Source organism: Octopus sinensis, linkage group LG23, assembly GCF_006345805.1.
Source record: "Octopus sinensis linkage group LG23, ASM634580v1, whole genome shotgun sequence".
NCBI lineage: Eukaryota > Metazoa > Mollusca > Cephalopoda > Octopoda > Octopodidae > Octopus > Octopus sinensis.
This window is the reverse complement of record NC_043019.1, coordinates 28,404,932-28,426,964: the sequence shown is the minus strand read 5'-3', so window position 1 is coordinate 28,426,964 and position 22,033 is coordinate 28,404,932. Positions and strand designations below refer to the sequence as shown.

At 34.9% G+C, this 22,033-nt stretch overlaps 1 protein-coding gene across 8 annotated transcripts in view; it reads right to left on the bottom strand.

Annotated features, from left to right (window-relative positions):
- Positions 1-19: 19 nt before the first annotated feature.
- The window catches only part of LOC115223589 (AP-3 complex subunit delta-1), an 87,538-nt gene continuing 65,524 nt past the window's right edge, over positions 20-22,033 (bottom strand). For 4 of the 8 annotated variants that reach the window (XM_036512353.1, XM_036512357.1, XM_036512352.1 and 1 more), the window contains 15 exons: positions 20,950-21,028; positions 17,274-17,291; positions 16,644-16,855; positions 14,981-15,060; positions 13,036-13,189; positions 11,283-11,420; positions 10,846-11,001; positions 9,039-9,212; positions 8,115-8,162; positions 7,399-7,536; positions 6,507-6,644; positions 4,535-4,620; positions 3,821-3,945; positions 2,974-3,056; positions 20-1,467 (listed from right to left, as the gene is read on the bottom strand). In XM_036512353.1, the coding sequence (XP_036368246.1) occupies positions 1,366-1,467; positions 2,974-3,056; positions 3,821-3,945; positions 4,535-4,620; positions 6,507-6,644; positions 7,399-7,536; positions 8,115-8,162; positions 9,039-9,212; positions 10,846-11,001; positions 11,283-11,420; positions 13,036-13,189; positions 14,981-15,060; positions 16,644-16,855; positions 17,274-17,291; positions 20,950-21,028 (1,731 nt within the window). In that variant the 3' untranslated portion in view covers positions 20-1,365. The remainder of the gene's footprint in view (positions 1,468-2,973; positions 3,057-3,820; positions 3,946-4,534; positions 4,621-6,506; positions 6,645-7,398; positions 7,537-8,114; positions 8,163-9,038; positions 9,213-10,845; positions 11,002-11,282; positions 11,421-13,035; positions 13,190-14,980; positions 15,061-16,643; positions 16,856-17,273; positions 17,292-20,949; positions 21,029-22,033) is intronic. The other 4 variants (XM_036512356.1, XM_029794235.2, XM_036512355.1 and 1 more) reach the window with 3 other exon arrangements.

The following is a 22,033-nucleotide window of genomic DNA, read 5'->3' as shown; positions in this document are numbered from 1 at the left end:
ATAAGTTTTTTGGGGAACAATGAGTTTTGAAACACATAAAGCTACAAATAATAGTGTGTAAATATTGGATTTAAAAAACCAGGCAGCCTTTGACTTTTACAACCCAAAGGATTCCCCGACCCAGTATTTACATGCTGTTATTTGTAGCTTTATAGTTTTTTTTCTTTTTTTATATATTTAACTATTTGAAAATATATTTGTTAATTCATACTGCTGTCTTACTTCTAAGAACATAAATATATAAAACAAATAAATCAACTCAATATTTTTTAAAGTTTTCTATTTCTTGAAAATAACACGATGAAGTCAGAGATATAAATAGGGAAACTAGATCCAGTCTAAATAAAGCCTAAACTGTTATTTAGATCACAGTCTTGGAGAAGAGGAAATTCTTTGGCTCTATTTGGCTGATTTCTTACTTAGACTGTCGGTCAATTTTTTTAGGATAGCAGAAGAATGAATTGCCTCAACAGTCAACCTGGTGTGCTACTGGCTCCTCACTTTATTAGAATTAGAAAAGAATTTGAAATCAGAACCTACAGTGAGAAATACAAATGCTGCAGTGCTATGTCTCTGTTTAATACTGAATAGGTTTTCAAAGACGATTTTTTAATTCAATTCAATTCTTCAGAGACAAATGATTCTTGTTTTTGCCATACACCAGGAAAGACTTTACGTTTAAGATATGTCATTAAGATTCTCCTTCACAAAAGGACAAAGAGGACCAATTTCTTTCAATTGAATTTTAGACATTTTAGGCAAAAAATTAAATAAAATTCTCCTGTAATCAAAACAAAAAAAAACTCTAGTCTATTAAAATAAAAGAAAATACATAAACTTTTGAGAAATTATAAAATCATTTTTACATAATTAAATTATTTAAACTTGCATAGAAAAAAATGTTAAAGAAAATATAAAAATCCAGTCAAAAGTAGTCAAACAAACTAACAAGGAATATAAAGAAGTATGCAACAGAGATATGACACTTTTATTCCTAGACTTTGGGGTTCTTTTGCCATGGTTGAAATTCATTTGAAATGCTTTCTAATAATTATGAAACAAAATAATATTTTGAAGGAAACTTATCAAGAAATAGTAAAACAAACAATATTATCTTTCAATGATGAAAAAAAAAAACAAAAACCATCGTCATTTGATAAACTATGAACTTGTAGACAAATACTGCTTTTTCCTCCACCATTCTTCCCGTAATGTGAAACAGATTAGACTTCAAACAAGGTGTACCAGAGTCTGAAACAACTATCTTTTAGAGATGATATTTCAAAGCAATACCATTGAAGATAACCAGAACAACTGCCACTTGTATTAGTGTAGCCATCACTGTGAAGAACTGGTATTGCTGTGTCATTGGGTTGTCATACTCAAAATTGCTTTGATGTCATCAATTATATTAGAAAGCAACATAGACTCAGAACTTTTAGCATCAATGTTCAGTTGGTTATTTGGCTGAAAAAGAGATACATAAACGATTAGCATACATACATACATAAATACACACACACACACACATATATATATATATAGTAATGTAGATATAACAATGAAAAGCCTGCTAAACTGTTGTATTAGTTCAGAGGTAACACCTCTTATAGACATATATGAAGGGATGCTGGAAAGTTCTTGACTTTGAGTAAAAGAAAATACAAGAACTTTGAACATTAGGCATCACTGAGGCAATAACTAGTGACTGAGACCTTTGGAAACATGCTGTGCTTGAGAAGACCCGGCAAGCCAAGTGAGACCATAACCTCGTGGCCTATGCCAAGGGTGTAACCAGCCCACTTATGCGTACCTTTCCTTCATTGGACACTAAACTCTGCTTGCGAAGACCTGTTGAGGCAAGTGAAATCGAAATCAAATTCGATGACTGGCATCCGTGCTAGTGGAGCTATAAGAACACCATCTGAGCGTGATTGTTGGCAGAGCAGCTAAATGGCTTCTGTGCCGGTGGCACATAAAAAGCACCATTCAAGCGTGATTGTTACCAGCGTTGGCTTACTGGCACTTGTGCCAGTGGCATGTGAAAAAACATTTGAGCAAGGTCGTTTCCAGTGCCGCTGGACTGGCTCCTGTGCAAGTGGCACGTAAAAAACACCATTTGAGCGTGGCCGTTGCCAGTACCGCCTGACTGGCTCTCATGCCAGTGGCACGTAAAAGCACCCACTAAACTCTCGGAGTGGTTGGCATTAGGAAGGAATCGTCCAACCCATGCTAGCATGGAAAGTGGATGTTAAACGATGATGATGATGATAATAAGAGGATCAATTAATTATGATTTTATTCAACATATTCTCTTCTCAGACTCACACACTTATTGCAGCAGTCCTTTAATTTTTCTAACTTCTGTAAAAGAACTTGGAAGGTTGGGCCTCTAACCAGGCCTTTCAGGATACCCTTAAAGCCAGGAACTTTTCAGCACCTCTTCCTAGTGTTAGAAAATATTGTTTTTTTTTAACACTATACATTTGAAATTTGTAAAATATTATGCTTTATGTATTAAATGGACAAACTAAACTTGAATCAATTAATTCTCCATTAAATATTCTATAAAAGGACTGTTTGAATGCATTGAACTATTTTTCTTCATTCAATTTTCTTTAATTTCCATACTGTATTTATAATTAAAGGGGAAATATATTTAGATCCAGAATTGACAAAAAGCAGTCTGATAAATTATCAAACTGATAACTCAGTTTTTCAAATTTTTGCTTCAAATAAAAATTTAAAAAATAATAAAAATAATGAAATTCCCTAGCCAATACAGGTTGCTTCTATATATTTCTTTTTTCTTTGCTAGGTGTTGGGGAGACAAGTTTAAAAAGTTGGAAACCATCCCAATTTTATTAAGTATGGCAATTTATCTTCCTTTTTTGTTTACAACCCTCATAAGTACCTGCATCTGATGACAAAAACTGAGTTAATCAACAAAGGGGTAAAAATATATCAACTTACCAAATATTTAACAAGCAAGCAAACATGGTGATCTTGAATAGACCTACTATATAGGGATGCACTGTGATCAACCTGTTCAACAACTGAAATAGAAAATTTATCAGAATATGGAACTTTTGTGAGAATAACCTTATGACAAATTAACTTTAATGAGAATTAGAACAGTGATACCTAAGTATTTTTTCAAAAAATAATCCACAAACAGTGAAATATCTTCTCAAGTGGAAAATTAAATTGAATCTCTACTACGTTTTTTTTCCAAATTCCAGACAGCTGGCTGGGACCGTATGTTATACTAAATCTAAGGACAAACAAATTTCACTTTGCCATAGGGACATCTACATCAACTCTCTTTTCTCTCTCTCAAGCCATTATTCTCCATGATTTCAATATTACCTAGTTTTCTCACTCCCGTCATAATGATTCAGGTGGTAGACACATGGAAAAAATCGATGTTCTTCTGATCAATTTAACACAAGTTGAAAGAAGCTACAATCCAGAGTATCAGGACTAGATTTTACCAATGAGGGGAACTATATGCAGTTGCCTTGCAAGCTAGAAATAGCAACATGAAATGCACAAAGTTTTTTTATTTGATGTGCAGTGCATCACTGAGTGAAAAACATGGAGAACCACTGCTCTTTTATATATCTAAAAATAAGTTAATAATCAGAAGTTATTTATTAACAGCAAGTTCTTTAAATCAATACATAAGTTTTGATGTTTACGATATGTCCGGGTTTACTCTGGGATCGCTTTAAGTGTCATGTACCTTGTGAAACATTCATCTCACAGCAACATAAGAATTGATGCACAAATGTTAGAATAGGTAAAGAAAATTTCTTACTTGTAAAGTGAAGGTGAAAACATAACTTGGCCAAAATATGAGAAAAGTCCTCATCAGGTAATTCAATCTTTGTGCTAGTTTTTGCAGACAATTGTCCATTGCTCAAAAGTGATGCAAAACTTGATCTGTAAAAAGTGAAATTATACATACATATACACACATATATATATATATATATATATATATATATATATATATATATATATGTATATGTTTGTTTTTATGTCAAGTTATAATAAAAACAAGTTTACATTAAACTGAAGGATTACACAATTCTTTTTGTAGAGTATATATTTATTATTCTTTAGCAGGAGTGGTTATAAGCGCAAGAGTGGCTGTGTGGTAAGAACTGTGTTGAACTAGTTCAGCAGAATGAAACTTGTTCCACCAATGCGTAGCAGTACAGTTAACCTAAAGTTTTACAGGGGTAGATTTCTTCAGTATCACAGCCAACAGTATGGTATGGTTTACAATGGTAAATGCTTTATTTGTGTCGATGAAAATAGCATAAAAATAAATATATATTATTTTAGAAATAAAGATTCCACACCTACAATTAACCAAGGAGTGAGTAAAACTTAAAATATCACAGAAAGAATAAGAATGTTGGTCTGAACAGATGATTAAGCTTAAAGCAAGTAAAATTGCTTTTTAGGAAGCAGCCTAAGTGTAGTGATGAGCTACAAAGATGAACATTAAGATTCCACAACTTACCCCTTACATTGAGTACCAATAAGGTAAGAAGAACATGGAAAGCAGATTTTAAAGTCAAGTTTTTCATGTGTTGACCCTTCAGCAGTCTGGAAAAGAAGTTCATCAATACATGTTATTATAGCAAGTTTAAGATGTGCAGTATTCCTTGTTTTGGATGCAGTGGAGTGTAAAATACTATCTTTTATAAAGATGCTCATCAACTTCATATGTTATTATAAATTAATCAAAAGTAGCAAGCTGGCAGAATCATTAGCACATCAGACAAAATGCTTAGTGGTATTCCTTCCAACTCCTTGTGTTCTGAGTTCAAATTATGCGAAGGTCACCTTTACCCTTCGTCCATTTGAGCTCAATAAAATAAGCACCAGTTGAACAGTGGGGGTCAATTTTGGTCAGAGAAATTCAACTTGTGTATTGGAAAATATATTCTTATTTCTTTATTGCCCACAAGGGGCTAAACATAGAGGGGACAAACAAGGACAGACAAAGGGATTAAGTCGATTACATTGACCCCAGTTTGTAACTGGTACTTAATTTATCGACCCCCGAAAGGATGAAAAGCAAAGTCAACCTCGGCAGAATTTGAACTCAGAATGTAACGGCAGATGAAAGACCGCTAAGCATTTCGCCCGGCGTGCTAACGTTTCTGCCAGCTCACCGCCCTTAGAAAATATATTCTGTACATTCATAAGACAGAAGGGTGCAATTTAAAAGAGATTTAGCTTCTATTTCTAATAGAACTAATGACTGTGCAGTTTTCCTTTGTTGGCTCATACATACTTGTGTTTTCTGGCTCACAAGTAGACACAGTATAGAGCGTAGGTAAGTAATGTAAACATTCAAACATTTTCACTATCTTTCCAAATCCTGCTGCATTTCACATGAAACTTTTGGTCTTCCAAAGTCTTCTTGGTGTATAAGCCAACCTACCTTTCTTGGCTGTAAAGTTTGGCCTGCAAAATTTTGACTTGTGTGCCGGAAAATATGGTATTAGTTTTCTTTCAAAAATATAAACATTTTTATTCTCTCAAAGGAGTAACAAAATAAAACAAACACAAATACCTTTGCTGACATCTCAAAATAATTATAAAAAAATATTTTTATTAATTTTTTTTTTATTATACTTTTGTGTTAGTAACTAATATGACACAAAACAAATATTGTAAAAATAGCTAATTGGGATTCATAAAAAATATTCAATAAAACCTGAGTTTTTATTTTTCTAAGTAATTTGTCCTGATAAATCAGTGTTTCTCAACTAATTTTTGCCTATGGACCCCTTTGATTCTTATTTTACCTGGATGGACCCACCTAGCCATTTGATGCTTAAAAAGTCATATATTTTTATAATTAAATATTTTTAGGAATTGTATAAAAAAAGGAGATAAGATATTTGGTGTATTGTAAAAGTAATAAACAAATTATTGCACATAAATTTAAACATCAAAATCTTATATAGACCCTCAAGGGCCATATAGACATCAGTTAAGAACCTCTGTGATAAATGATATATGTCAAGTATATTTCCTACCAGTCAAATCAACATCATCATTTAATGTCCGTTTTCAATGCTGGCATGGATTTGACAGGTTCCAGCAAGTCACAGGGCTGCATTGGTATGGTTTCTATGGCTTGATACCCTTCCTAATGCCAACCACTTTACAATGTGTACTAGGTGCCCCCTTTTTTTTGTGCTACCAGCACTAGTGGAGTTGCCAAGTAAACTTGCAAGACAAGAAAGACCAAAAGAAGTGGAGTGGGGAACTCTCTCAACTAATTAGAAGAAGTATTTGAGAAGGTGAAATGGCTTTATGCCAGAGACAAGCAGAGGTGTCTTACTATAGAGAAGATATGGCTACCTTACATTTTCATAAGGTTGAGTGGGCGTATCTGGAGAAAAAAAGGTAATATGGTAGTGATGGGGTGTTTACTAAAATAAATATATGTCAGCATTAATCTGTATAAGGCTTACCTTTATTATATAAGTAAGTGTTCCCTTCATTTTCTGTGGCATTGTAATATTCTGTATACTAAATGCAAACTGACCTTCATTTTGACTATTTGGAAGTAATAAAAAGGGCACCTTTACTGGGTCGTGATCTGAGCCAAACTGGAATAGAAAACACAAATAATCAAACAATAAGTGTGGGCGGGCTGGAGGTAGGTAGGTAGGTTGGACAGAATTTTATAGAGGCAGATTTTCTATGGTCAGATGCCCTTCCTGTCACCAACCCTCACCTGTTTCCAAGCAAGGTAATATTTCTCCTTGACCAGACATGTTTTTGCACCATATTGGAAATGAAGGATACTGCTTGTATGACTGTGACACTCACCTACAACTACCATTCAATGTCAAAACAAGGAGACACACACACATAATGGGCTTCTTTCAATGTCTGTCCATCCATCCATAAATATCTTGAACACACAAGAATAGTTTCAGTTGTAGCTTATTGTTTAGTTATGGTATTACAGTAGACTAGGGGTTCTCAACCATTTTTTATCTATGGGCCTCTTTGATTCCTATCTTATTCTGATGGACACTTACAGCCATTTGATGTTTAAAGATACTTCTTTCAAACTTCCTATTTTGTTTCTCACACATTAACTTGTGTAGACTGAACTATGCAAAACTTTAGAGAAATAATCCAAGCTGTTTCTTGCGATACATAACAATATATACATCTAAAGCAAAATTTTTTCAGGGGCCCTTAAAATACTGTTTAGTTATGTGGACCCCCAAAAATCTTATATGGACCCTCAAGGGCTATATGGACCCTGGTTGAGAACCACTGTGGTAGACCTTACCTAATTTCTTGGAAACTCGTGTAGAGGATAGGAGAAAATGTTAACCGAGTACTTACTGTTCGTATTAATCGTGCATTGAGTGTGTTAAGGACATTGAACTCAATATCTTTTATGTGATTAGAAGACTGATTGGTAAATATCACAGATATCACTATTTGATCACTTCGCTGTTGGCTCACTCGCGTTTCATAGACCTGGTTAATTAAAATAATTAAAAACAAACCATTATTATTTGTTTGAGTCACTCTAACTCATGTACTTACATATACACAACAGAATGCATCAACTTCAATGATAATATTGTTTTAACAACTGCTTATCCAAGCTTGCATTAGGCGGATGGAGACTATTATGAGGCAGATTTTCTACAGCTGGATGTCCTTCCTGTTACCAACCTTCACCTGTTTCCAGGCAAGGCAATATTTCCTCATGGCTAGATGTATACTTGTGGAATATTGAAAATGAGTGATGCTGCTTGTATGACAGTGACAATCAATGTCAAGGCAAAGACACACACGATAAACTTTTTTCAGTTTCCATCTCCCAAATCCACTCACAAGGCTTTGGTTGGCCTGAGGCTATGATACAAGATACTTGCCCAGAGTGCCACACAGTGGGATTGAACCTGGAACCATGTGGTTGGGAGGTGAACTTCTCATGCACATATCTATGTCTATGCCTAATGCCATATGGTGATGTCAGAGGTTTAACTTCAAGATGATGTTAATCAAATATAAAATAAATTAGACACATATTTACAAAGTGGACATACCATTTTCAGAGACTCATTTCCAGCTAATCTTCGGTAATTTGACATAGGCTACAAAAAGAGAAACGTTTGCATCATGTAAAAAAAATGTTTTAAATATTCATTTATTAAAGAAAAACAGAAATAAGATGCAACGAAGGAAAGAAATCACAGAAAACTAACAGAGATGAAAGTTCTACAAACAACAGATAAGGAACACTGAAGGAATTTATAACAATTTAACCATTAGCATTCAGATTACTTTGTCAGATTCAATGCTTATTCATTCACGTTGCTTTGAATTCACTACAATTATCTTGTAGCTTCAAGATTACGATGAGGTCATTGTTTATTTTTGGAATGACATTGCTGGATAGGTATGAGAGGCTGGATCTTGCCAGTTTAAATATAAAACAGACAGAATATTTTGGGTTGGATATGGCTTGTTTAAATGCTAAAGGGTTAATCATAGAAAATAATGTCAAGTGCAATTAATCTTTTGTTTGTTCATTTCAGAAACCCCTGAATGTGTATAGTGTATCAAATTCAATGAAAACTAGGAACTTTTTATTTCACATGTGGTATATTGAAATTCTTAGTTTTAGAAATAAAGGCTCCTGCTTTTAAATCCAGTTTGGTACTATGCAGACTAGCAGTTTCACAAGCATCCTTCTGGCAACCACCACCCCATCTTCTATAAATATAAAAAAGTTTTCTTTGATTTGTGCAACCCCCTAACAAAACAAAAAAATCAAGGTTTTGGATTCAGTCTGGGTATTAAAAAAGGTTGCGAGCCACTGATGTAGACATTGAAAAATATATCATGATTGGAGATTAACCAATCAAAATGCAGTTTACGTATGAAATTTGTAAAATATTTCAGCTCTCAGATATTTAGTCATACATTTTAGTTTAGAACAACTAAAAGGAAACAGAAATGCAACTCACAGGGGAATCAAATTTAACTGAATCTTGCTGCTCAGATGGAGGCAGGTATTCTTTAGACGGAGTAGCGACACCTTCAGCTTCTTCGTATTCACTACGGTTTTTTTCTTCTTCGACTTTCTTTTTCTTTTCCTTCTTCCTCTCTTTTGTCCTTTTCTCTTTCTTCTTCTTTTGTTTCTTTGAAGATAAAAACAAAAACAAACATCAGCATATATCAAAGAATATAATCAAAGATGGACGAAACAACAATAATAATAATCCTTTCCACTAAAGGCACAAGGCCTGCAATTTTGCAGGAGGAGACTAGTTGATGACATAGACTCCAGTGTTTCACTTTATCAACCCCAAAAGGATGGAAGGCAAAGTAGACCTTGGCGGAATGTGAACTCAGAAGGTAAACACGGACGAAATGCTGCTAAGAATTTTGCCTGGCATGCCAATGATTCTGCCAGCTCACTGCCTTTCAAACAGTAATAATAATGAAATGGAATGACAATAGATGACTGATAATGATGAAGAATTATCAAGATTCAGTTAAGTATGTAATTGAAAACATCTTATGAGCTTTATTCCTTTGTATCCCTCACAGAACCAAATCCCAAAGTTCTGAACTGGTTCACCTGAATACTAACTACAACTCATACCTGCCACAACAGCACCTCAAAGGCTATTCTTTGTAAGCCTAGTACTTATTCTATCAGTCTCTTTTGCCAAACCACTAAGTTATGGGGATGTAAACACACCAGCATCGGTTGTCAAGCGATGGTGGGGGGGACAAACACAGACACACGTACATATTATATATATATATATATATATATACATACACATATACGATGGGCTTCTTTCAGTTTCCGTCTACCAAATCCACTCACAAGGCTTTGGTCGGCCCGAGGCTATAGTAGAAGACACTTGCCCAAGGTGTCACACAGTGGGAATGAACCCGGAACTATGTGGTTGGTAAGCAAGCTACTTACCACACAGCCACTTCTGTGCCTGATCAAGATTTCGACAGCTTTGAGCCCTGATTTAAGATTGAGACTTTCACATTTCCAAGATAAAAAGTTTACCTATCAACAGAATGCTGACAAAACTGCCAAACCAAAGTTATATTTGAAGTAATGATTTGGTAGTCTCCATAAAATAATTACATTAAGCATAAATAAGCTTCAGTTCAAAATCACCATCAACATCATTTAATATCCATTTTTACATGCTTGCATGGGGGTTGGATAGAATATATTCAAGCAGATTTAGCTGGATGACCTTCCTGTTGCCAAACTTTGTTTCCAAGTAAGGTATTATTTCCATATGGCCAGACACGTTTCAAAAGATTGGAAACAAAGGACACTGGTTGCATGATGGTGACATTCATTTACAGCTATGGCATGATGTTAAGACAATAAAACACACACTCACACACACGATGGGATCCTTTCAGTTTCTGCAACCAAATCCACTCACAAGGATTTGGTCAGCTTAAGGCTATAGTAGAAGATACTTGCTCAAGGTGCCACGCAGTGGGACTGAACCCAGAACTATGTGGTTGGGAAGCAAACTTCTTACCACACAGCAACATCTGAGCTAAGAGTATATAGTTATACCCATTGAAGTTTAAAAATTAAGCATAAGGCTATACTGAAATGATCCTGATTTTACATTTAACATTCACAAACCAAGACATGGCAGCTCTGAAATTTAGTAATGAAAAATACAAAGATTTTGGTCTTTCCATGAAGGAGTTAATGAAATACCAAAACCATTTTAAAGAAGCAAATGTGTTAATGATAAAAAAAAACATTCCACATACTTCGGTACTCAAATGATTATTATCTTTAGAATCAGTTGTTTGAACTCGGCCAGAAACTGGTAATGTAACAGAATTGACCGTTTCTATCTTTGCTTGATTCCTTGAGTGAGCAGCAGAAATATCTCCAGCAGATAACCAGAACTCTAAATCTTCATGCTAGAAAAATAAAATGAATAAAATAAAATAATCTTTTAAAAAATATGACAACAATTTTTTTTTTATAAGTAAGTCACAAACAAGGCAAGAAGCCACATGGTGCAAGAAATTATGAAGAAGGAGAAATTAAGACAAAAGGAATGAATTTATTATAGGCTTGAAAGAGTTCAGAGAAAGAAGAAAACAATGTGTGTGTGTGTGTGTGTGTGTGTGTGTGTGTTTGCATGTGTGTATGTGTGTATGTGTATCTGTGTGTGTGTGTATAAATACTCGGTCCTTACTTGTGCTTGGGGATCTTCTGCGGGCAGCTGCAAGGGTAACGAATCTTTGCCATGAGCAGAGATTATATTAGTTTCTCCATTTACTCTATTATCATCAAAAGATGCAGAACTTAATTCTTTTTTCTGAATCTTTCTCTCCTGCAAAAGAATTTTTCAAAGGAAAATTAACAACAAAAAAGAAGAAAAATAAGTTACATTTTTAATTTTGTTTTAATCAAATCCTTCATTACCACCATCAGTTTTTCATCCATTCTCTAGGCTTCTTTGGATGAAATAGCTTATTCTGATTACACCCAGCTGTAAAAACAATTGTTTGGCTTTACTGCAGAATGATTTTCTTCTGTTAACTGCTCAGCTATGCAATTAAATGAAACCTGTTTTTATTTTCAATGATACATGTAAATTTGAGCAATAATTAACCTTGTGTAGTGAGCAAAAAAAAAAAAAAAAACCATGTAGAAATAGTTATGTGATAAAAGAAAAAAAATCCATATTTGTAAATGGCTTATAATATTTTAATTTTCTGGCAAGTATGGGAGATAATTCTTAATGTTTCAGCCTTGTTCTGAACTCATCACTGAAATGACTGAAGTATTGAAGAAAGATTCAATTCATCTAGTAGATGTAAAATGTCTCGTACAGCAAGATAGAATTGTTTAAAGAGAAAATGTCTTGTGACACAACCAACCACATAGTTTTGTGACTTGCTCAGAGTACAATGGCTAAAGGAAGATTTGAACGTTTGATCATGTGTTCAGCAGACCAGCACCATAACCTCACAGCCATCATCCATTTTCAAAAATTTTTGGTAACAACAAAATTATATCAAATAAATATTATCCATGGAGGTGTGTGGCTTAGTGGTTAGGGTGTAAGCATCAGGATCGTAAGATTGTGGTTTCGATTCCTGGACTGGGCAACACATTGTGTTCTTGAGCAAAACACTTCATTTCACGTTGCTCCAGTCCACTCAGCTGGCAAAAATGAGTAATACTGTGATGGACTGGCGTCCAATCCAGCTGGAGAACACATACGCCATAGAAACCGGGAAACCAGGCCCATGAGCCTGGCTAGGCTTTAAAAAGGGCGCATATATTTATTTTATTTAAATATTATCCATCCATCCATCTTCTCTACCTACTTTCCTGAGAGGGTTGTGGAGGGCAGAGTTCTCAGGCACCTTGTCCATAGGGTCATATAAGAAGCAACCATCATTAGACTTTCCGGTTGAATTTCAAAGCGTGACCAACTGAAACTATGGACATTATTCAACCATTTCATTCTTGGTCTACTCCTAGGTTTCTTTCTGGTTGGCTTGACTTGAAGAACTCATCTTGTGATTCTTTCCTGCAACATTCTAATCCCAAATCCATAGTACCATAGCTGTGACCTCTCAGTTTGGAGAGACAGTGGCTCAACCTGGCGAAACTCCCTTAAATCCAAGCTACCGTACCTTGTCGAGTAACGTTATTCCAGAGAGTATGACGCACAGACAACTAGCTGGAGCAAAAGAGTCATTATTAGAATACAGAGGAACAATATATTGAATTATAAATTGTTATAAATTATTGATTTCTAACATTTTTAGGGAGTGAGAGTACAGTTGATTTAGTCAATCTCAGTACTTGACTGCTGCTTTATTTTAGTGACTCTGGAAAGATGAACAGCAAAGTTATTGTGGCAGGATTTGAACTCAGAACATACCAAGTCATAAAATATATATATATATATATTAAAAACAAAAAGTTCTTACCTTCTTCTTCTTCTTACTCTTGTCCTTTTCCTTTTTGCTTTTCTTCTTTTGTTTCTCCAACTCTAATGTATCAACTCCAACTTCTTCCAGGTTATTATAGTCTAAAACTACATGGTGTGTTCGTACAGGTAACTTTTCATCTTCACGTAATGGCCTGTAAAAATGGCAAAAGTTAAATATCTAACATGATGGGAAAATAAATTTACTACAAGTGGAACAGAGAGGATTCATTAGTCTTTCAGAAGACAAAACAACCACAATAAAATGCATTCAGTGGTTGGGAAACAAATAAAGGCAACGTAGATTACAGGGGATTCTTTAGTGAGGCTACAGACAAAGCAACCTCTCTAGTGCTGGTGCCAAGATGCTCTCATTACTCTGCAGTTATAAAATCAATGTTGATAATGTAGGTAGACATGAACCTTTAGTATTACTGAGGATATGACAACCTCTCTAAAGCTGGTGTCACAATAAAATGCATCAGTACTCTCTGGAAAGAGATTGGCATTAGGAATGAGATCCAGTTATAGGCATTTTGCCAAAAATGGAACACATAGTCTGTGACTCAGTCTATGATGATCTGTACAACCCACGCCAGCAAGGAAACCAAATGCAAAATGATGAATGATGACAATAACAACTACAAAAATATTTTATAGTCTATGAAAATAGCTTGGTATAATGCAATTTTGAATTTGCTTTTATTTATATCAACTAAAATACTGACAAAATACAAATTACATTATTCATTTGTTTCTTTCTTTATAAATTAAAAAAAGAGAAAAATGTTTAAATATACAGATTTATAGTCAAGAACAAGCTATTTTGTACTCCATCTTTTTCTCTGTGTATGTATATAAGTATAATCTACCCAAGGCTACTGTGTCTGTTTTGGCAGGGACTTTATGGTTGGATGCCCTTCCTTAACACCAACCACTCCACAGAGTAGACTCAGTGCTTTTAATGTGGCACTAGCACAGGCAAGGTTAGTTTTGGCAAGATTTTTACAGCTGGATGCCCTTCCAGACGCCAATCATGTTACAGTGTGGACTGGATGCTTTTAACATGGCACCAGCTCTGGCAGGGTAACCAAGTAAATTACAAGACAAGGAATTATGAGAGGAGCAGCGATACAGTGAGCATCACACTGAGAGCAAGAAAGGGGATTCGTTGATACAGATTTTCTACAACCAGATGCCTTTCCTGTCACCAACCCTCACCTGTTTCAAAGCAAGGTAATGTTTCTCCTGTCTCTTTGAACATGAATAGCACAATGATCAAACAAGACTACACAGAAGATTGCAAACAAACATTGCTTGTATAATGGTAATATTTGTTTATAATTAGCATGTTAGCATGCAAAGCTAATGCAAGGACACACAACAGGGTCTTTCTATCAAATCCACTTAGAAGGCTTAGAAGGTCAGCTTAGAGTTATAATAGAAGACATTTGCTCATGGTGCCCTGCTGTAAGACTGAAGTCAAAACTACATGACCACAAAATTCTCCATAAATTTATACACAATAAGAAAAAATTAAATGTTCCAGTTAACTTAAAATTTGGAGTCAATTATGAATAAAACTTTAGGAAATGCCCCTTTATAATGGTAAAATAAAACAAGACAAAACATAAATATTAACGAGACTGATAGAGACAACAAATCCTTCATCATCATCCTTTAACATCTGTTTTCCATGCTAGCATGGGTTGGACAGTTTGACCAGGGTCTGGGAGGCCAGAAGACTGCACCAGGCTCCAGTCTGATCTGACAATGTTTCTACAGCTGGATGCCCTTCCTAATGCCAACCACTCCGTGAATGTAGTAGGTGCTTTTTACGTGCCACCGGCACAGAGGCCAGAGGAGGCTGGCAATGGCCACGATTGGTTGGTGCTTTTTATGTGCCACCGGCACTGCGGTACAGGTGAATTAATTAATATACTTACTCGTCAAGATCAATGTTCAGTTTTCTGTGAGGATCATCAGCATTCTTGTCATCATCATCTTTATCTGATAAATGAGCACCCTAATAAAAAATCATTTAGAAAGTACTTTTAGATAAAGCATTTAAGTAATTAATATAATAACATAGAATTAATTGCATTTTTTTCCTTAACACTTTTAGTATGGAAACAAGATACAGCTACTCAAAATTTCAATATTCTTAAATGTGGAAATTAGTTTTATACACCAGTCATGTTAGAAGCAATTTTTCATTGAAATATGTCAAGTTCATTGAGGTAATGCAAATTGCAGAAAATAGCAATTTTGTTTTTCTGTTTTGAAGATATTCAACATTGCTACTGGAATAACCATAAAATTTACTAATGCAGTTAAAAGCTTAGCAAATTAGTTTCATTAGAATAATTAATAATTATTTCCAGTCATCTTCATTGTGGTTTTTAACTAATACTTCTTTTTAACTAGTCACAACAATGCTATTATTTATACAAATTATTACTGAGCAGTTTATTTATTTTATCCACCACCTAAAATGGACAAAAGAAGAGGCGTAATTTCGTTTTGCCTCAAATTTTGTCAACAAATTACTCGGTTATTTCCGCCAACACGTGTTATCTTGTCAACTATCAGTTAACGAATCGAAGCAGAAAGAGGAAGCTAATGGGTTGTACGTGCGAGTGTGCTGTTCCTCTGTGTGTGTGTGTGTGTGTGCATGCTTGTTCTTGTTTGTGTGTGTGTTTTGAACTGACACTCAATAGTCACCAACTTCAATGGGGATATAATTTAATTTCACAATGAGAGGGTTAATTATTAGAGTGCTTCATAATTGTATTCAATGACATAGAAATATTAAACAAAAGCATAAAAGTTTGCATTCAACTGATCAGATTTTATCAATAGCTAACCACATGCTGACTTCAACTGGCCACCCGGTTATAACGAGGAGTGTTCCAGTTGATACGGTCAGTGGAACAGCTTGCTCGGGAAATTTAAGTGCAAGTGGCTGAGTACTCCACAGACACATGTATGTAGTTCTTGGGGAAATTCAGCGTGACACAGAATGTGATAAGGCTGGCCCCTTGAATTACAGCTACTATTCATTTTTACCAGCTGAATGAACTGGAGCAACATGAAATAAAGTGTCTTGTTCAAGGACACAACACTACCAGGTATCAAACTCCCGACCTTATGATTGTGAGGCAGATACCCTAACCACTAAGCATAAGAGGACTTTACAATAACTAAAATATACAATAGAAGACACAACTGTATATCTTTCTATGAAGCTCCAGTCCCCTCATTGAAGATGATACTAAAATAAAATGGAATGGTAAGACTGATACATTCATCCATACCTATTTCTTTACTGCCCACAAGGGGCTACACACAGAGGGGACAAACAAAGACAGACAAATGGATTAAGTCGATTATATCAATCCCAGTGCGTAACTGGTACTTATTTAATCGACCCCGAAAGGATGAAAGGCAAAGTCGACATTGGCGGAATTTGAACTCAGAACGTAGCGGCAGACGAAATACTGCTAGGCATTTCGCCCGGCGTGCTAACGTTTCTGCCAGCTTGCCACCTTCATCCATACCACTAAGGCAAAAGTGAAATGATGAATAAATTTCTAGACTAGCTCATACCTCTGGCATGTCCATCACAGTGCTAACTGCATTCACAGAGCCATCTACTTCTTCCTCATCAGTATCAGAATAATGTTGTCCTTTCCTTTCTCTCTTCCGCTTTGTTTTCTTAGACTTCTTACCACTGGTTGTAGAGCTTCCAACTGGTTGGTGGGTTGTACCATCGAGCATACTGTTTCCCAGCTTCAAGTACTTGTCTGAAGAGGAAAGACCTGAGGAGAAAATCATTTCCACAGAAGTCAAGCAAGTGTGAGTACAATACAGCAGCCATACTGGCACCCATGGCAGGCAGCCATGTTACTTTCAGCAAGCCAAAGGAAGGAAGGAAGGAGATAAGCTTTGACTGTGGATTTTTTTTTGTTTATTTTTTTGCTTTTTTTTTTTTTAAATTAATTACACAAGGCTAACCAATATGTACCGAGTTCTAATGGGGGGTGGTGCTTTTTCTGGTGCAATGCAAAATACTCACAACAAAAGCATGCATATAAAGAAGATCAACAAATTTTTTTAAAATGACAAAACTATTTTCAGGAGAATAAAAATAGTTTGTCAAAACTTGTTTTGTTATCATAAACAAAACAAATGAAATACAAACAAGGAACAATTTAAAAAAAAAAATTTTTTCCTAACCTGAAGACCGTCTTAAATCTAAAAATAAAATATTTCAATTTTTAGTCAACCCTTTTGTGATCATATTGAAAAGATAATCAAGAATTTGAAAAGATTTAGTAAAAACAATTTTGTTATGAATTAACTAAGCTGATGTTTATTTGAAATTATGAGAGAAGGTTTTAGTTTAGATATAGACACTTCAAAAAATAAAGTGATCACAGAGTCAGGGGGCATTTTCATGCAGATTATTATTATTGAAGGGTTAACTGGGTTTAGTCAAATATTTTATTAGAAAAGTACATTTATGGGAGATATAGTCTTTAATGTTTAGAAAATAACTTTTAGCAACTTTTAGGGACACTATTTCAGTGATTCAATTTTTCTGCTATTCAACATTATAAGTAATGTCTATCATATAAAATCTTTCCATGTTTGCATGGTTAGATGATCTTCTTTCAGTTTCCACCAACCAAGTCCACTTATAAGGCTTTAGTCAGCCTGGGGCTACAATAGAAGATATTTGCCCAAGGTACCACACACAGAGACTGAGTACCTGACCACATGGTTGGGGAGCAAGCTTCTTAACCCACACAACCATACCTGCATATCTGGCTGTGCTTGCACATGTGTGTGTGTATGTGTGTGAAGATGTTGCATTCAGTATAGGAAGAGATTTTTTTTTCGACCTCAAAAGTTTTTTGACCAAAGTAGGGGAGCAAGAAGGATGGGGAAACAAGGGAAGAGGTGAGGTGCCAAAAGACAGTGAAAATGTGAGAAGAAATAATAGATGTAGGATAGTAGGAAAATGTGCTGCTATGTATTGTGAAAAGATATATAATGAATTGAAAAGCAAAAGCAAGAGAAAAAAGAAAAAAGAGAGAGGTTTAAATGAAAAGTGGTAAAGACAGTGTGGATTGATAATCTTGCATATATTGGTAATCTTCTTAACTTTTAAAACCTATACCATACATATCCACACCATCTACCATCAAATCCTGAACCGTATGAAACTACAGTTCAAATAGAATTGTTGTTTTAGGGTTAAAAACTAAAACTGAACACTCTTTCTGTGTGAGAGGCAAAGTTTATCTTTGGCGTTTTATCAGTTAAATTTATTGGGATACTTTTTACTTTCAAATTTTGAGCTGAATGCTATTAGTCACTGGAGTGATGAGTTAGAATTTGTTAATATTATTTATTGACAATATATTTATAATTACTTATTCACAAAGAAATCAATAACTTGTTAACACATGTGAAAACACTTATGTGTAAGTGACTGTATTCGACCTAACTTGGTAGGTGAAAGAAAAACCATTAATAATAGGTCAAAAGCATCATGTCTAAACAAAAAAGATTATCATAGGTCAGCTTGATCAGGGATAAGCAACAACACCTATTGATTCTAGTAATTACCATCATCATTTTAGGTTTGTTTTCCAACCTAGCATGCGTCAGGTGGATTGTCACACTGTGACTTCTTATTCAGGGTTACTACCTATCAGGACGAGGTAGGCAGACCACATCTCACATGTGTTCCACTTTAGGTATGGTCCCCATGACTGGTACATTTTGTTGTGACACCAACACTAAAGAATTCGCCATGTCCTTAACAAGACTAAAGGGTCCTCTTGGTCTTGCACTGTCTCCACTCATTCACTACCCGCTACACAAAATGTACAAGATGCATTATATCATGACACCAACACTAGCAGATTGCCTCATGCCTTGCTATTTTGCAGTGTCTCCATTCATTCAAAGTAACAACTAATCCTTATGATAATACTGGGGGAATAGAGGCGGATAAAAATCCATATTTTCTTATGGGCATAGCCAAGATGCTATTTACTGAAACAGTCACTTCTAAGGTTATATGCTCCATCTACAACTAACTTCTCAACAGTGAAGTAGGAACAGAATCTATGGTTAGGCTTATTAACTGAAACAAAAAGTTATATTGACTCCAAAGAGCTTCTACATCAGACATGGGCAACCTTTTACAAAAGGTGGACTGTATGAGACTTGGCTCATGATCAGGTGAACTGCACTACAAAAAGAAAAATTCAAGGTAATGGTTGTTAGGCATGCCATTCAGAAAGTCCCATTTGCTGTTTTACATGGTGAATTGACTTGCTAGAAATAGCAACCAAATCTTTCTCGAACCACATCATAATATCTTTTTTAAAATACATGGATGCATTGAATAATGTAATCCTCTTGCATACAATATATCTAAAAGAAGATAGGCTAGTCAGAGCTGGAAAAATCTTAATCATAAGTCTGTTTGGTCAGACTTGGCTAAGTCTAAAACAATAACTATGGAAATATAAATCTTGCTCAAGAGATAAAAAGAAAACCCTAGAAATGGCTTCTAGAAGAAAGTAGATTTGTAATAGCAAAGGTAGAATGAGATTTAAGAGGCAAAAGATATAGAAGAGCTATAATGAATTCTTAATTAACGACATCCAAATAGCAAAAGATCAGAGTATTCCAAGCAAAAAGTAGCCTAGATGCATAGAGGAGTGTATCAAGAGTACATAAAGAAATTAGAGGAGGAGGAGGCATAGTGAGCCAATAAGGAGACTTAAAGCAGAAGTAAAAAAAAAGCGGAGAGGCTGAAAGCTTGAATTATGAGTTATGACAGTTAAAATGGACATTTTAAACATGTGATAAAACTACTCAAGCAAGATTTAAATAATGCAGATGTGTAATAAGAATGGCAAGAGGATAAGGTATGAGACAAGCAGATGAGAGATCAGTGGCTCATCTCCTGACAGAGGTAACGCAGTGTCTGTGGTCAAGAAACTTAAAATCTCAAATGGGCCAAGCCACCCACCTGTTAATAGGTATTACAGGATAAGAAAAAAAAAATGCTGTTCCAAAGAACAATTCCACCTCTAGGTATAGCTCATGCAGATAAATGGGGAAACCACTGAAGTGTAATATTCCCAAGAATCACTCTACAAAGATGACTTCATCAGAGGTGTTCCTCAAATAACCAACAAAGGTAGAGGGACTCTGATGGCCAATAATAAACATATGAGGAAATAGTAAATAATTTACAGAGTCAATGTAAGATTGAAAATAGATTTTTAAAAATACTTAGATTAAAATTTGTATTGGATTTATGAAAAAATGCATTAAGATTTCTTTTAACAATTTAGAGACTATATTTCTGACAGAAATACACACACTATTTATACATTTTAGTTAATTTTGAAAATAATTAAGAATTTGAGAGGATTCTAATGAAATATCTTTTCTGTTTTTATGCTGATGTTCATGACAAGAAATGGTTATTACATAAAGTTATGATGGAAAGTTTTAATTTAAATATGAAACATTTTAAAATTAGAGTTTTATATTGTTAACCAGAGGCAGTCTCAACCCCTGGATGGTATCCAAAGGGTCAAAAAAGTTAGATAAATAAAGACACTAAGTTAGTTTTCATACTTTACGATATCAAAATCTTGCTTATTGTTTTATTTTTCAATTCCAAATCTCTTTTTTGTTTGAATATTTCTTTTTAATAATATGAACAATTTCTGTAAATGAAATAATTTTATTAGTAACATTCAACAAAAACAACAACAATCCATTATAGCAGCATTTATAGAGACCTCAACAAGCAACAATGACCAGGAGGAAAGGAGGAGGAGGACATCCACAAAGCAGGTGTGCCATGCAGTCTTACCTGGGACATGTAAAGGCACAGACAGATCAATATCTGCGACAGGAATGTCTTCAATATTGATGGATTCATATCTTTTACTCTAAAAAAAACAAAAAGAATTTTCATTTCTCAGACTATAAACTTTTCCAATGAATTTTTTTCAAATGTTTTCATAAACTCTGTTTTTAATCATTGCTAGTGATTATCTCCAAGTCAGCATTGATCAAGTAGACCAACTGTAGTGTGTAACAACATTTTTATCTATTTATTTATTTTTCTTTGGTCAGTAAGTGTTATTTCCTATTTACTTTTATCTAGAAATCAAAGGAAATGACTACCCTTCCCTTCTCTTCCCTTCAAATTTTGCTTTTCTGACCTGGACATCAATGTTTTGAAACTGACCTATTTTCCATTACATTTCAGACAGACTCAGTGCTGAGTTACTGAAGTAGAAATATTACAGCAAATATTCTGCTCAATACCACAGATTTGCATGTCAGTTGCTTGACCATAACCACTTGAGCATGTCCCTTAGAGGCTGACAATATATGCATCTCTGATCATAAACAGGAGTAGTGGGGGAACATCATAGCCATGTGTTGAGAGGGATTCTTTGAGAGGTTTAAATAAATATTGCAACAAAAGCAAAGTTTGAAGGAAATATTAATCATTTTTCATACTTTATAGGGCTAACCAAATAGGAAATAACAGCTGCTATCCAAGAACGAAAATCATGTTACACAGTTTTACCAAAGGTATTCCAGCTGTAATCATCATGTTTTTAGACATAGTGAATCTTCATTTCCATCTGTTATAGATGATCTGAGTAGCTACAGCTGGGAAGTTCTCCTCTAACCTGTTAACATTTAAACCAGCCATATCCAGTCCAAATATGCTACTTGCTTTATGTTCAAACCAGCTGGATCTGTTCTCTCACACCTACCCTACAATGTTATACTAAAAATAAACAAGCACAACTGAAATCTTGAAGCTCTTTACTCTTTTACTTGTTTCAGTCATTTGACTGTGGCCATGCTGGAGCACCGCCTTTTGTCAAGCAAATCGACCCCAAGACATTCTCTGAAAGCCTAATACTAATTCTATC